We start from the raw sequence: 16,574 nt of genomic DNA on the forward strand, positions 1-16,574 counted from the left end.
AAAAAGAAAGAAATATTTCATTTCTGAGGTATCCTAAACATTTATTCATTCATTTATTTATTTATTTTCAGCATAACAGAATTCATTGTTTATGCACCACACCCAGGGCTCCATGCAATATGTGCCCTCCATAATACCCACCACCTGGATCTCCCAACCTACCCCCACCCCGCCCCTTCAAAACCCTCAGGTTGTTTTTCAGAGTCCATAGTCTCTACGGTTCACCTCCCCTTCCAATTTCCCTCAATTCCCTTCTCCTCTCCATCTCCCCATGTCCTCCATCTTATTTGTTATGCTCCACAAATAAGTGAAACCATAGGATAATTGACCTGCTCTGCTTGACTTATTTCACTCAGCATAATCTCTTCCAGTCCCGTCCATGTTGCTACAAAAGTTGGGTATTCATCCTTTCTTATGGAGGCATAATACTCTGTAGTGTATACGGACCACATCTTCTTTATCCATTCATCTGTTGAAGGGCATCTTGGTTCTTTCCACGGTTTGGTGACTGTGGCCATTGCTGCTATAAACATTGGGGTACAGATGGCCCTTTTTTCACTACATCTGTATCTTTGGGGTCAATACCCAGTAGTGCAATTGCAGGGTCATAGGGAAGCTCTATTTTTAATTTCTTGAGGAATCTCCACACTGTTCTCCAAAGTGGCTACACCAACTTGCATTCCCACCAACAGTGTAAGAGGGTTTCCCCTTTCTCCACATGCTCTCCAACACACGTTGTTTCCTGTCTTGCTAATTTTGGCCATTCTAACTGGTGTAAAGGTATATCTCAATGTGGTTTTAATTTGAATCTCCCTGATGGCTAGTGATGATGAACATTTTTTCATGTGTCTGATAGCCATTTGAATGTCTTCATTGGAGAATTGTCTGTTTATGTCTTCTGCCCATTTTTTGACATGATTATCTGTTTTTTGTGTGTTGAGTTTGAGAAGTTCTTTATAGATCCTAGATATCAACCTTTTGTCTATACTGTCATTTGCAAATATCTTCTCCCATTCCGTGGGTTGCCTCTTTGTTTTGTTGACTGTTTCCTTTGCTATGCAGAAGCTTTTAATCTTGATGAAGTCCCAAAAGTTCATTTTTGCTTTTGTTTCCTTTGCCTTTGGGGACATATCTTGAAAGAAGTTGCTGTGGCTGATATCGAAGAGATTACTGCCTATGTTCTTCTCTAGAATTCTGATGGATTCCTGTCTCATGTTGAGGTCTTTTATCCATTTTGATAAACAATTACTTAAAATGCAGTTTCTAGATCGTAGATTTGATATAATTGCCTAAATGTGACTATCCCTAATTACCCTAATTGTGAAAGTGGAACAAGTTAGAATGTTAATAATAATTTCTTAAATGAAGCCATTTGTAATCATCAAGGGAACCACATATACATGACTCGTTTCACTAAGACAGTCTGTTTTCTACAATTCCTTTCTCATCAGAAAACAAATGATGGGTTACACATCTCTTTGCTTTTTGGAAAGCACACCATAGCTTTAAAAAACAAACCTCAAGGGCTAAACCATGTAGTGCATTTGACAAGGCCTTCTTGAAACAGGTAAGTCAGTGGTTGAAAATCCTAGAGCTGTGGCAAAGAATATGTGGAAGCAACTTTATCATGTGTGGTGGGGGATCTGAGTGGGGTTATGGGACGTGTGTGAGTAAAACGAGGCCATACATTACAGCAAATAATAGAATTAACCTCCCCATCCCACCCCTTACCTTTATCCTGGAGTCTTTCTCCCTCAGGAGTCCTGTTTCTTATGCATAGTAAAGTGTCTTTTTAGTCATTAAAGGGTAGCATTTCCAAAGAGGATCTTAGAAAAGCAGCAGAAATGAAATCAGTATTTAGTGGTAACTGCTCTTAATATATCTGTGATTATGAAAGAGGTTCAAATATATCTCAAGAATTGACTCCCTTCAATGTTTGAAAATCCTACCAAATTTGTCAGCATTACACCATTGATACCAGAAAAACATAGACGTATTTACTACAGGGACTGCTTGTGTGAATCAGCTCTTGAAAGAAAATGGCATTTCAAAATAGCCATAGCAAAGGGAAGTGTTTTTCCCATCAGGTGGTTTCATCCATCCCTGGTAGGGCTTTCTTAACTTCCCGGTAGAGCTTTTTCTTCCCTACTTCTCTAGTCTCCATGTAGTGTGGACCTCTCTGAGAAATACAAAGAGCTTTAGAGCAAGGACACATTGGGAAGAAAGTAAGAGAGGAAGATCTGATCATTTCTCCAATTTCTTGGGAATTTTTGTATGACTAGAGAAGTTGTACGTTCTTATGAATTGTCTTATTTCCTCAATGTATGTGGACAACAGAGTTTTACTCATTATCTTACACTTCTTCATTAAATGCCTTGCATGTGTGTATCTAGGATCCAGTAAGCCACTGCGAGTAATCATTGTGTCTTGAAATAGTTTCATACAGATGAGTTACCTCAGAGTTATCACTTGACTGGCTGGCTCATTTAGGAGTTGACAAAACTGGAGGTGACAGCTATTCCAATGAGGACGGCAGACACTTGTATGTGAGATTTGTCCTGAGGCCTGGATACCCAGTGGCTCCAGAACAAAGCCTTCCGTAGGCGACGGCCCTCGTTTCTAATATTAATGAGAATAACCTTACTGTGGAAGGGTCAGCTAATGTGGGGCAAAGGGTTGAGTGCCTTACTCCCTGTCCTATAGCCCACTTCTCTGCGTGCCTGATTGCACTGACTACAAGCAGGCTAAACAAGGCCATGCAGCCTCCGTGTGAAGAGCTCCCACCCCCTTCTTGCTCTGAAGATGACTGAGCTTGTTCCCAATTTGATGTAAAGAGGGAACCTTCAGGCTGGCAGGGAGCCCCCCTTGGAGATGCAGGAACAATGGCCAGGGTCCTTCCTGACTGCCAGGATTCAACTTTAAAAACAATGCGGCTTTAATCCTCATTTGATTCTCAGGGTGAGGTGTCTTACTCATCTTATCCTCACATTTAACCTACCTCCCATCCAGAAGCATACTTAGGAAGCTTCCTAAGCTGTAACTTTCCAAGTTCACATGTCAGCTACTGGATGACAATCACACAGCCTAACGGAACAGGGCTCTAGCTTAGCTGGAGGGAAGGCTTTGCTTCCCGATCACTGCTATCATCTCAGCATGGATGCTTTTGTATAAATCAGGGCTTCTTGAACTTTCTAGTCTTAGGAGCCCTTTTACACTCTTAAGAATTATCAAGGACCTCATAAAACTTTAGCTTCTGTGGAATATATCTATCAATATTGCTGAATTAGAATTTAAAACAGAAAATTTTAAAGCATTTACTTCATTTAAAAATAACAAAAATCCTATTATGTATCATGTAAATAATATATTTCTGTGAGAAATGGCAGTTTTTTAAAACAAAGCAAAGATAACGAGATGAGCCACATTGTTTTGCATTTTTATAAATCTCGAACGTTTGACTGAATAGAAGATAGCTGGGCTCTTATACCTAGTTAAAGAATAGGAGTAACACTGGTCTCAAAGAGATACATAGCTAGAAAGGGGCAGGGTATTTTAATAGTCTTTTTCAGATCATTGGGTTTATTCCTCTTTGATATTACATCAAAGCTCAACAAGTAGTAGGTTCTCAAAAACTCATTGCCATGTAGAACCTGAAACCACATTAAGAACATTTTTGTACTTGGTTATATAAAAACTCACTGGTCTATCTTTCATTTGACTAGGTCTTTTACCCATGAATGTTTTTGTAACACAAGGCCATTGGTCATTTGGAAACTACTGGTTCACCAAGTCATGAAGAACTTCCAAATGTTGACATATTTCATTATAAGATGTTTTAGAAATCACATTTGTTAACATCAACAATTTAATCAGAAGGTCTTTAAGTACTGAGAAGCTGTCAAACTCACTGTGGCACATAAACATTTTCTAAAATTCTAGTTTTCACTTGAGAGCCCAAATTATATTCTTGGCAACAGAAACTCCCCATTGTTTTCCTTGAAGTGACGAGCTTGCTTCTTTTATTTATAAGAATATGTCTGTCATTCACCCAACTCTAATGAACCAGCCTGGCTCGTCTGCATTCTTTTGATTAAAAGAGTATTCCATGAGCCGAGCAGCCAGTTGGCTCCATAGCTCCAACAACTGCACCAGCACTTCTCCTCACAAAGGCCTCTGACCTCCCATTTGCCGCAGGGGTGTTGTAGGCCTACTTCCCTTTTTATCCCACAGGAGATTGAGAAAATGCATACTCAAGTGTTTATTAGTAATAAAATTAATAATTTTGTCTTTCATGTGGGACGTTCTTATGTGAAACTGGGCATCTTTCTGGGGCTGTGTAGGTGAAGTTTGGTGTTTGATGCTATTGCCTTGATTCCCTCTAAGGCACCCCCAGTTGCACCCACATTGATTCTGCACCGTCAGGCTAGCTGTCAACACAGTAAAAATGCAAGTAACATTAGGATGATTATGAAAACACGTTTGGCCTCGCAAACCACCTAAAGGGCCTAGGCTCCCTAAGGCTCTATGGACCATGCTTTTACAACTACTGGAATAGATAGTAGACTAGTTAACCTTTATTAACCTCATAATGTGTGCCATACATGATTAGAGGCATTGATTATTTTAATCCTCAGTTGTTCAGATATATGAAGAGCCTACCGCAATCTAGAAAACATATTCTTTTTAACCTCTGAACCCTGGTACATTTATGCCGCTCTGCTGCCGGCGTGTGGGAGCTAATTAAAATCTGAGGAATCTTCAATAGCATTGCTTCCAGGGGTATGAAAACTCCATCTACTTAGTCCCAGAGGTGTTCAGAGCTTTAGAAATTCATTGACTCAGCCTGGGTTTGCTTGGTGGGTGCTGGGTCTCTAGTGTATGTCAGGCCACAAAATATGCCATCCGTTCAAGGCTGTTGGGAATATTGCTCCCCTGCCATCCCTCCCCCATCTTCTTTCTTCTCGTAGTTATTCTTTCTCTCAATTTCTGGACTTCCATCTCACAATTTAAAGAATGGCCTTAAATGTCATGCATTCACTGAATTACATCTGTCCATCAATAACACAACTGTAAGTCTTGCTTTTTCTGTCAGAGTCTTGGCGCCATGTTTTCATTTTAACTGAGCTTCCACTGAGTCACATGCACATAATCATTTATCCCATTCTCTCACATTTGCTGGAAGGCTGGCCTGGACTGAGAACCCATGGGGTGCTTCCTGCTCTGCTCTTTCAGATAAAGGGCTGTCTCCTTTCTCATTTGCCCTCTCAAGAGGTGTTTTACTGTAAATGCTCCATTCTCTATAAATGTTGATTTGGGTTATTATATCACTGTGGAGCTAAGAGCGCACCCAAATCCTGAACTAATCTGAAAGCCAGGTTAAGGGAAAACTAATTTACTTGGTGTCCTTAGGACTCTGTAAAACTCCCTGTTGACAAGAGGATGGTCCTTGAGCTGACTAACAGTTCTAGTTGTTGCTTTTTCTTGCTTGACAGGGACTGTGATGTGTATGATCTCAGCAGAGAATTTGGTTTTTAGTGGAGAAAACCATAATACTTTCAGGTCAGGAGGTAGGCTGAAGGGGGATTTGTACTTACAGGACTAAAAAAACTTCCGTTGGGTCCAAGAGTGTGTATTGTATGGTTTTGTCATGCTTTCATTCCTTACCGTGACTATTAACTGGGAGAAACAAGAACTCTTACATTTATTTGGCAAGTGAGGAAATGGGTTCTTGACAGAAGCCCAGCCTGTCCCATAAAATAACTGATTTCCCCCCAGAGGATAGAGACATTACCTAACCTAACAGATATTAGTCAGCAATCCCTGCCTAGTGAGGTCTCTTAGGAACATCTTTTAACTTTGCTTTTCTCTGCTCTGGGGATCCTTTTTTAAGTGTTGCAGCCTGTCTCCCGTCTGAACCTCCAACACCCACAGGGTTGATAGACCCAGCAGTAAGTTAAATTCATCCTTTATATCTAGATCTCTCCTAAAGCTTTGGTAACAAAGTTCTATTTTTATCTCCTCATGATGAGCCAAGACTGTATGTAGAGCAGACATCTGCCATATATAATGACATGGAGGTAGAAAACTAGACGATTAGAGGTGGCACAGGCTACCAAAGGCACCTATCTGAGCTTATTCCAAGTTTCTTCACTGATGGACTCAGTAACCTTTATTGTCCCCTGAGCTCTGCCTTTAACATCAGGTCTGAATTAAGGTCTTGGTGCCATCCATACCTTGTGGGAATGTGATAGGCAGAGCCAGACTTGGAGACAATTGTGGTTAAGAGTAGCAATTGTGATTTCTCACCCCTGTGTGTGTGTTTGCGTGTGTGTGTGTGTGTGTGTGAGAGAGAGAGAGAGAGAGAGAGAGAGACACACACACACACATGGGGAGGGAGTGTGCAGTGCCCTCCCAGCCATTCTGGCACGCCCTCTTTCACCCTGTCCTCCACCTCAGATCTGCCTCTCCCTTCTGACCACCCTCCCATACCAGTGCCACTCAGCTTTTTTCAAGAGCCTCTCAATCCACCCTCTGAAGGTTCCATGGCTGCTCTGTTCCCACTTCAATGACCTCTCCTTGACCTGTGCAGCCAGTGGTATTTCTGTGCAACCTGTATGAGCCCTGGTAACTTCTGAATTCCAAGCCATCCTGGCTTTTCTCTTGACACTTGTAAAAGTGGTGGTGAGGCAGGGTTCGCTGACCCCTGCCAAAGATTCAGGGCAACACAGTCTCTTCAAGGGTCTGATGGTCAGTGGTCCAGCTGCAAAGTCTTCAGACCTTATAGAATGTTCTCCTTCTACTTCTCTCCATCTCCTAACAGAGTTTTATGTATATATCATCCAAAATACCTTCTGGAATTCTGGAGTTGATGGCACGGCTTATTCAGTTCATGGTGTGTGGTATATTTAATGTACTTGGGGAATATTATCCATGGTAGAGAAAATCCAGGGCTTAATATCACTTGTCTCCAAAAAGCCAGTGACCAGTTTCACCTTCTCACACATTTTCCACCCCCCCAGCCACCCCAAAACTAATTACTCCCCACTCTGTCCCATGGCACTTGTACATTTTGGTATTTATTACACTGTGTTATAAAATAAAGACAACATTTTTTTTTATTAAATCAAAATGAAAATGTAAAGAACCGAGCTATGAGGCCCTGAAGACAAGGACAGTATCTTACTTAGTCTTCTGTTTCCAGTATCAGTTCAAATGTCATTTACTCAAAATAAAATATTTAGTACTCGAATTAAAAAATGCAATATTCGTTTATTGTAGTATGGTTCACACACATGTCTTTCGATGATATATTTCACTTCTCTGCATGTTACAGTCCACCCTTAGGAAAAGAATGTTTTAACCTTGAGCACTGATGTTGTGTCCCTGTCGAACGGAGTGGCTGAGAGACACAGCTCTCTCCCTGTACCACGATAGGCTCCATAGCGGTCCTCCCTGTTGCCCTTCTAGCCACCTTGAAGGAGCTCATCTCACAGACCATGATCCGCTGGGCCCAGGAGGACCAGATCCAGGATGCGGAGTTGGTCCGAATGATGTTCAGCCTCCTTCAGAGACAGTACGACAGCATCGGGGAACTGCTGCAGGCCCTGCGGAAGACCTACACCATCAGCCAGGCCTCCGTGAGTGACACCATCAACCTGCTGGCTGCGCTGGGCCAGATCCGCTGCCTGCTCAGTGTCAGGATGGGCAAGGAGGAGGAGCTGCTCATGATCAACGGGCTGGGGTAGGTCGTTCTCCATTGAGTGCAAGTCACTCAGGAGAACTGCGGGAGGGAAAACTGGTCCACCTGGCCATATGGATGTTCCAGAATTCAGTTGTAGAAAATCCCTGCGTGCTACCATCCTGATTTCATGCCTCATGGGATAACAGTCTCGGTGAATCAGTCACCTTTGAGAACCGAGGAGACCAGACTGCAGGCTACAGAGGTGAAGGGATGTTGCGAGAAACAGTGGGGAGGAATCTTAGAGAAAAGCAGTTATTTGGTGTGTGTCTGAAGAAAATAGCCCCAGGGAGGCAAGGAAAACAATTCAGAGGAAGAACAGTGTGTTCAGCTCAACAAGAGAGACGTGTTTTGAGCAGTTGAGCTTTTGACTGGAATTCTTCTGAGACTTCCCTCTGAGAAACTGCTGGCTGATCCCTCCCTTTGCCCAGGACTAACCCAGAGAGTCATTTCTGTTAGTTCTGCAAGGCACCTTTCCCTATAACAATAGCTCACAGCTCTTCCTTGGAAGCCATGCTGTCAAAAAGACAGCATTTTGGACATCAAAAAAGATTTCCTTTAATTAGGTAGTGACATTCCATTGTGTGGATGAGAAAAGCAAAGCCCGAAAAAGTTAACTGTCCAACCCACAATGTTACTTGATGAAAATCAAGAACTAGGACCACGACCTTCCTGCTGCTCCATGTTCCATCTCACTGTCCTGGAGCAGCACACTGAAGGAACCCCCGCCCCAAGCCCCAGAAGAGGGACTTCAAGGATCCCTGGGTTGGGCCGGGGAAATGCAATCATGCCTCAAATTCATTTGCACAGAAGAATCATGCATGTGCTAGAAATGAAGAGACTCTTATGGGAAAAATAACCTGCAGAATTAGCTTGTCCCCTGGCCCTGGCAATAGACATAGCAGCAGTAAAAACTGGTGCTATTTCTTCTTAACAGCAGCCTGCCCTCAGGGGACAAGGGACAGCTGAGAGTAACCACCCAGAGAGGGATTACACAGCCCCCATCCAGGCTGCTGCTGCATTTTGATTTGCCTTTATTGTGTGTGAATTCATACTGAATGATAGAAAAATACATTTTTTAATATTTCATTGTTAATTTCACTGGTTTTTTGAGGACTGCTGCCCCAGAATGTTATGGGTATCTAATACACAGTTGCCTTTAAGAAAGGGGTACAGCCCTATCATTAAGAAAACTGAAGTACACAGAGACTTAGATATAAGGATGAGAGAAGGAAAAAAAAAATGTAAAAGACCCTGTGTACATGGAGGAGGAAAAATTCAGTAATTTGGGTTGTCTCAAAACTATTCCAAGCAAAAAGACAAAGGGTCGGGGGGCATGCCTGGGTAGTTCTCTCAGTTAAGTGTCTGCCTTCAGCTCAGGTCATGATCCCAGCATCCTGGGATCAAGTCCCCCATCAGGCTTCTTGCTCAGCAGGGAGCCTGCTTCTCCCTCTGCCTGCTGCTTCCCCTGCTTGTGCTCGCTAACTCTCTCTCAAATAAAATCTTTAAAGAAAAGAAAGACAAAGGGACAACTGTGTAATATGTCATTAGAAGGAAATGTCTCAAAGAAAGTACTTCATAGAAATAGGGCAAAATACACCTAGGAGCTAAAAAAAGGCACTCTACATATATTCCAACTGACCTAGTACCTTCTCAGTACCTTCCAGCCTGTCACATTTGCATTCCTTCACCCTCATGTCTGCGAATCTGTGTCCTCAGCCCTGAATGTTCACAGAAGAAAGTTCTGAAGTCTGTCCCGTCTTTCCCATAGAGACATTATGAACAACAAGGTGTTTTACCAGCATCCCAACCTCATGCGAGTCCTTGGCATGCATGAGACGGTGATGGAGGTGATGGTGAACGTGCTGGGCGCAGAGAAGTCTCAGGTAAGACTACAAGGAGAACTCAGCCAGAACTTGACCCCTAAGCAGGGCCGTGTGTTGCCTCGTTCACAGCCATGTGGCTGGCGTCTGTTGCCTCAGTGACCCCTCCCGGGGAGCGGGAGCGATGTGCATAAAGCCAGGAAGTAGCCAAGGGTCAGGACAGTGCTGCTGAATGGACTCCAGCCAGTGTAAGAACGCTGGCTCCTAAGGCTCAGAGCTTTACTCGCTCGTTCCACAAGGCTGGTCACCTGCTAAATTTACTTCCCGTACCCTTCAGTCCTGCTCCTTCCAAAACAGAATTCCTCTGGGTTCCACTTAGGAGCCTGGTATGTTTTGTGCTGGGTCAGGAGAATGCTGCTCAAAAGAACAAGGTCTTGATAACGAGCTGGGCAGAGTTCCCTCAGGAGTGAGCATTTGCTCTGTGCCCCAAGGTCCTGAGGATACCAGCTTTCCTAGCCACGCCCCCATAACAAGCATGCTGTAAGGGGGAGCTCCCTGGGCATTCATCCTAACTAGTCTGGGGTGCTCCTCAGAGTTCCAGTGTGAAGGCAGTAGAGTGGAGGATGTTTTCAGATGTTGGAAATTCCAGAGTGCCGGATAGGAATGAATGATTTGCAAAGCAGTTCCACCAGTATTGACAGATGGGGATGTGAAGGAAGACCAGAAGCCAAGCTCACATTCCTTCTCACTTGCTTCTTTCTGGTGCATCAGGAGAGTGGACCCTCTGCAGAGAGCCCTGAGCAAATGTCTGCTCACCTCAGCAAACAGGTAGCAGGGAGAGTTCAGAACCTCATTTGGAGAGCACCCCCCCCCCCCATGATTCTAAAGGGGGAAATCAAGGACTTCCTAGGATCCAGAGCAAGGTTAACACAGACAGCACTTACTGAGGATTATTGGATCAAAATCAGACGCGGCCAGGCTTTAGAGATGCTGATTACTTTGTTAAGGAGAGAAGCCAAGAGCAATCAACAGTAACATAAGATGGCATCTCGGGGCTAAATTGTATGGATCAGATTACAGGTGCTGTGGGAGCCCACGGAGAGCAGTCATCAAGAGCAGAAGTAACCAGGGGAGAAAAAAAAAGTAACTGGGGAAGGCTCAACAGCCTGAGAGGGCAGTGCTCGTCAGGCTCCCACAACTCTAGGGGCCTGCCTTTACCCAGAGGACCCAGGTCTTATGTAATGCTGGGTATTATTTGATGATCACTCATCTCCCTTTCTGAACTTTCTTATCAAAGGTCTGTCCACTCCCTTCCCAGATGGAAACAGTAGTCTGATATGGGGGTCACACAATTTCATGTGACATCAGAAGGTGTCTAGGATTCTTGTTTGGCCTCTTTTTCCTTTGCAAGAAGGATATTTCAGGAACTGAAATTAACTCTCAATATTTTGGGACTTCTCTTCTCAGTTATCTACTCACTGTCTTGGAATAAGTGAGTAAGCCCTGGATAGCACTGGAAGTAAGACAATTCATTTTCCAAACTGTTCATAGCTTACACCAGTATTGACATGTGGAAGTCCATTGATTATACAACCTAAAACTTAAGAAGTCAGACTTTTCAGGAAGGACTCATGATGGACTCTTTTCCTTGACACTTCTTTCTTCTCTCTACAGATTGCTTTTCCCAAGATGGTTGCTAGCTGTTGCCGCTTCCTCTGCTATTTCTGTCGAATTAGCAGGCAAAATCAGAAGGCCATGTTTGAGCATCTGAGTTACCTGCTGGAGAATAGCAGTGTTGGCCTAGGTATGTCGCATTATTGCTTCCACATTTGGGCTTGGAGGTGACAGTCCCCCTGCTGACCCCTTAGAAGGTCAAGGAAAAGAAGCTACATTCCTGCTAAGGTATTTTTAAATAAAAGGGACCTGCCTGATCTAAAAACAAACAAAATGACAATACAATATCTCTGCTGTCCAACCTAAGGAGAGATGTTGCTACCCACCAGCACTGGTGACAGATTCGTGTTGGCATAGTCACAGAGTTTTGCCTTGTCTCCCTTGGGACCAGTGGGTCATGGCTTATGAGATCGTGCCTGAGGTTGTAGGTAGAATCTGGAGACACCCCCAGCCCACTCTGTTGATCAGGGAGCCGTGCTAATGAGACCAAGGTCAAAGATCCAACTCCTGCTTGGCAGGCTGGCTGTCAGCTGCATACCTGTCCCATCAGCCAACTAGCCGGTGCTCTCCTAAGCTGCAGGGTGGACTGGCCAAGAGCAACTGTGGATAAACAGGGTAAATCCATCAGCACCACTAGGAAAGCAACACACTGCATTTGCCTTACTCACTGTCCTGGATGTAAACCAAGTGAATTTGTGAGAGATGCAAAACCACATCTACATCCATGTAAAATCTGATATCTTAAGTTTCTGATTTATCAAATGCAACCTTGGACTACCAACCTTTTATTTAAAGAAAAAAAAAAAAAAGGTTTTTCTTAATTCTAGCCTAAGAACCAAAGGAAAATCAAAGATAACATTGGTGACCTGATGTAACTATAATAAGAACTAATGCTGTTTGAAACTATTTTTAAATTCTGGATGGTGGACCTAGAAATGGCCAAGTCATTTGAGCTTATTAGTTGATTAAGTGGCATATCTCCCTTTTGAGTTATCACCGAAGTGGGGCTCTCAAGAAGTTATCATATTACAAAAGTACTTGGAAATGCATGGTCCTGGATAATTCTGTGAACTGATTTTCCAAGTTACTCCATATTTGTAATCAATAATGAGTGTAGGGACAAGGATAACAAATAGAGCTCTTATATTGGACAGGCCGCCCCCTCTGGACAGCGATAGGACCCAGGTTTAGTGTGTTTGCTGCCCTCTCCTGACCACGAATTGGCACTGCAACCTCAGCTCAGCACTGGGTGGTCCTCATCTGTTCTCTCTCCTCTCTTCCTTCCTCAGCCTCCCCTTCCATGAGGGGATCTACCCCACTGGACGTGGCAGCTTCCTCTGTAATGGACAACAATGAGTTAGCTCTGGGCTTAGAGGAACCGGACCTCGAGAAGGTAACTGGCCCCACACTGGAGGCAGTGTGCTTGCTCTATCCTGTCTATAGTGCAGCCACACCAAGGAAATGTAGACCAGAGACTGGGTCTCCATCAGAAGCTCTTCAACAGGGACACCTGGGTGGTTCTCTCACTTGAGTGTTTGCCTTCAGCTCAGGTCATGATAGGGTCCTGGGATCAAGCCCCAAGTTGGGCTCCCTGCTTAGCATGGAGTTTGCTTCTCCCTCTCCCTCTGCTGCTCTCTGTCAAATAAATAAAATATTTAAATTTTAAAAAATAAAAGAAGCTATTCAACGCTCCATGAAAATATGGTAGAAAGTGAGTAATTGGCAGAAGTGTGATAATTAGGACCTGAGCATCTCTTAGGGGCAGGGAGAGCCATCTCCACAGACAAGGATATCTGGATCTTTGTGTTCTCTGTATGTGGAGGCCCAGCCTCACTGGTCTGCATGGAACACCACCAGAGACCTGGGGATCCTGATATAGTTCTGTGTCATCAAATTTTTAAGTCCAGACAGTAAGAAAAGAAACATGACAGAAAACTGTATAATCAGTATATGGGTAAAGAAGACCCACACGTTCTCTGCAGGAACAGATGAGGTAAAACTGAGCTGCCCCACATGGAGATTGTGAAATGCACCCCCACTGCTGCTGATGACTGGAGGCTGATTCACCTACATCTTTTCCCCTTCAATTTGGGGCTATTATCTTGACTCTCTGAATATGAAGGAGACTGATGTGGTGAGGGCAAGGGGGAGAAGTAAGAGGTCATCCACCGAACAGTGGGTTTGGAAGTGTGTGGGAGAGGCACCACTCACCATGACCAGGAGATCGGGAAGGTCACTCGGCAGAGTGATGAGCTGAGGGAAGAGTAGAAACCAAGCAGACATACCATGGAGAGAAGTGTGCTGGGAATATTTGTGAGGTTTAGTGAGGAGAGCATGGTGTGCTTGAGAACTGGGAGAGTGGATGTGAGGAAACATGGGGTGTTTGGGGGGAGTGCTTGGGGCATGAGGAGGGACAATAGGGAATTGGGCTTGATGCTACCATAACTGTTTATGGTAGATTTTCATACTCTTACATGATCACTGTGGGCCTGGGCCTACTCTGATTAACTCACACGACCATGATCCTCAGAACATGCCTTTTTTGTTAGTACTCCCAGTTATAGGAGAGGAAACTGAGGCATAGGGAAGTTAGCTGATGTGCTCAGTGTTGTGGGGTTTGCTAGGTGTCAGAGTCAGGATCCGAAAGAGTCTGGCCCCAGAGGCCTTGCTTTACCTGTTCTATGCTAAGACTTCTATGTAGGACCTCTCCAAGAAACCATCAGAGGGCTTTAAGCAGGGGAGCGATTTTTTTTTTAAAGATTTTATTTATTTATTTGACAGAGATTACAAGTAGGCACAGAAGCAGGCAGAGAGAGGGGTAGAAGCAGGCTCCCCGCTGAGCAAGAAAGCCGGATGCAGGGCTTGATCCCAGGACCCTGGAATCACGACCTGAGCTGAAGACAGAGGCTTTAACCCACTGAGCCATCCAGGCACCCCTGTGATTTGTATTTTAGAAAACACAGCCTGGATTTAGCGAGAAGAACTGATTGGATCCAAATAAGACACACACACACCCATACAAACACAGACTCGGGTGTTCTGCCCCCAGCAGTACCTTATGTGAACGCTTTCCCACAAATGCCATGGATCTTCCTGGTCTCCTTCTAGTGAGACAGACTTCAAACTCTGCTCTGCATACACTGAAACCGCCATCAAGAACTCAGTGTTTTGGGGGTGCCTGGGTGGCTCTGTCTGTTAAGTATCTGACTCCTGATTTCAGCTGAGGTCATGTTCTCAAGGTCATGAGATTGAGCCCTGTGTCAGGGAGCATGGAGCCTGCTGAAGATTCTCTCTCTCTCTCCCTCCCCCTTTGCCCCTTCCACCACTGCTCCTTCACACACAGGCTCGCTCGCTCGCTCTCTCTCTCTCTCAAACAAACACGGTGTTTTCGTTGGTGAGGTAACTGATGGCAGTATGAAAAAGGGCTGATGGTTCTCTTAAAACAAGCAGGGCCATGAGGTTAATACTCAGTACCCCTCTTATTTGACCATGCTTGACAATAACCCTAAGCCTCCCTTGAAGATGCAGGATGGGATAAGGAGAGGCTGGGAGGCTGGGGAAGGGAAAAAAGGGAGACCTAGGGAGATCAGCAAATGGACAGGATGAGGTCTGCTGCCCCGTCTTCCAGTGGTCCTAGTCGCTCAGCATCTCAGCACGGGACTATGGACTTTATTCAGATCCGTGTCAGGAAATCACCCAAGTGTGGTTCCTAGGAGAGAAGGGAGAGGAGAGGGAAATGCTGCCGTTCCACCTTTCCCTGGATCACAGCAGAAATTAGGTCCCTTAAGATGGAATGACAGCCCCCCACCACCACCCCCCACATGCAGGTGCTTATTTCAGTGGCCAGTGAAGTGTATTGCACCTATAACCTTGAAAACACTGCCTAACTCCTGCCTTTATTGATGTTTCCCTGACATTTAAAAAAAATTTTTTTATTTTTTAAAATGATTTTTATTAACATATAGTGTATTATTTGCCCCAGGGGTACAGGTCTGTGAACCATCAGGCTTACACATTTCATAGCACTCACCATAGCACATACCCTCTCCCTAACATTTTAAAGGCCAAATCAAGTCCACGCTCCAAGCAGAATAGTATCGTTACTGGTTTAAGAAGAAAAACAATGTGGTGATTATTTCTTATAAGTTGTGACACAGATACATTATTCTTACAAAAGGACTAGAGAATTTGGCATCAGCAAATATGTGATTCATTTGAACAGCACTTATTGACCATCTGCTGTGTGCCGGGCTCTGGGGAATCAAAAATGAAGGATTTTTTGAGGATTTTGCAGCCCCATGGATTTTCCCCTTTTCCTTGTACACAGAAAATGTCAAAAGATAAATCAGAATAACAACTGCATTTCAAGCAAAGGTCTGTTTGCCAGGCGCTTCTTTTTTTTTTTTTTTTTTTTTTTTTTGCCTGACACCTTCTAAAAAGTACGCAAGTTCCAAACTATTCTACAAGATCTCAGTGACCTGAGAGCAGAGAGAACACTACTAATCCCAGCCCTTATGTGGCCATGGCACCTTCACTCACCACCCCAACCTTAACATCTTGGCTTTGGACTTGAAACCATGATTGCTGTTAATGCAGAACTTAAGTAGGGATCCCGAATCTGTCAAGGGCCCACTCAGAGTCAACCAGTGACTGAATATTTTGGTCTTGAAATAACATGGCCAAATGAACATGGCCCACCTGGCCCCATTATCTCCCCAGATGCCCCGTAGTTAGGCCTGTGGGGGGAGGGGCAGAGGGAGAGGGAGCTCATGTGAGTGGGGACAGGGGCAGAAGAAAGAGAGAATCTCAAGCAGACTCCCTGCTGAGCACAGAACCTGATGTGGGGCCTGATCTCATGACCCTGAGATCATGATCTGAGCCAAAATCAAGGGTCATATTCTTAACCTACTGAGCCATCATGCAGGCATCCCATTAGGGCTGTGTTTAAATGGCAGCTCCCTTGCCAAAACTGGGAAAACCAAAGAACTGAGAGCTCATGGAGTATTCCTAACAATGATAATCGGTCCTATTGATTACTTGAAAACAATAATGAATTGGAAGTTCTGGTTTCAAACCTATGAAATTATTATTTTTTAAAAGTGTTTATTTCTTTGGCAGACAGATCACAACTAGGCAGAGAGGCAGGCAGGCAGAGAGAGAGAGGGAAACAGGTTCCCCACTGAGGAGGAAGCCCGATGCAGGGCTCAATCCCAGGTCCTGGGATCATGACCTGAGCTGAAGGCACAGGCTTAATCCACTGAGTCACCCCGGTGCCCCCAAACCTACAGAATTATTAAGTTAAAGGTTTGGGGCTCTCTCTAGCTTCTAGGAGAATGAAA

General features: G+C 44.3%; 1 protein-coding gene across 1 annotated transcript in view; it reads left to right on the forward strand.

Annotated features, from left to right (window-relative positions):
• RYR3 (ryanodine receptor 3) overlaps window positions 1-16,574 on the forward strand; it is a 502,250-nt gene that overhangs the window by 352,753 nt on the left and 132,923 nt on the right. Inside the window, exons 39-42 of the mRNA XM_082736877.1 lie at window positions 7,468-7,741; window positions 9,510-9,624; window positions 11,236-11,365; window positions 12,525-12,628. Coding sequence (XP_082593003.1) covers window positions 7,468-7,741; window positions 9,510-9,624; window positions 11,236-11,365; window positions 12,525-12,628 — 623 coding nt within the window. The remainder of the gene's footprint in view (window positions 1-7,467; window positions 7,742-9,509; window positions 9,625-11,235; window positions 11,366-12,524; window positions 12,629-16,574) is intronic.

The sequence above is a fragment of the Mustela nivalis genome (assembly GCF_964662115.1).
Source record: "Mustela nivalis genome assembly, chromosome: 6".
In the NCBI taxonomy this organism is placed as follows: Eukaryota; Metazoa; Chordata; class Mammalia; order Carnivora; family Mustelidae; genus Mustela; species Mustela nivalis.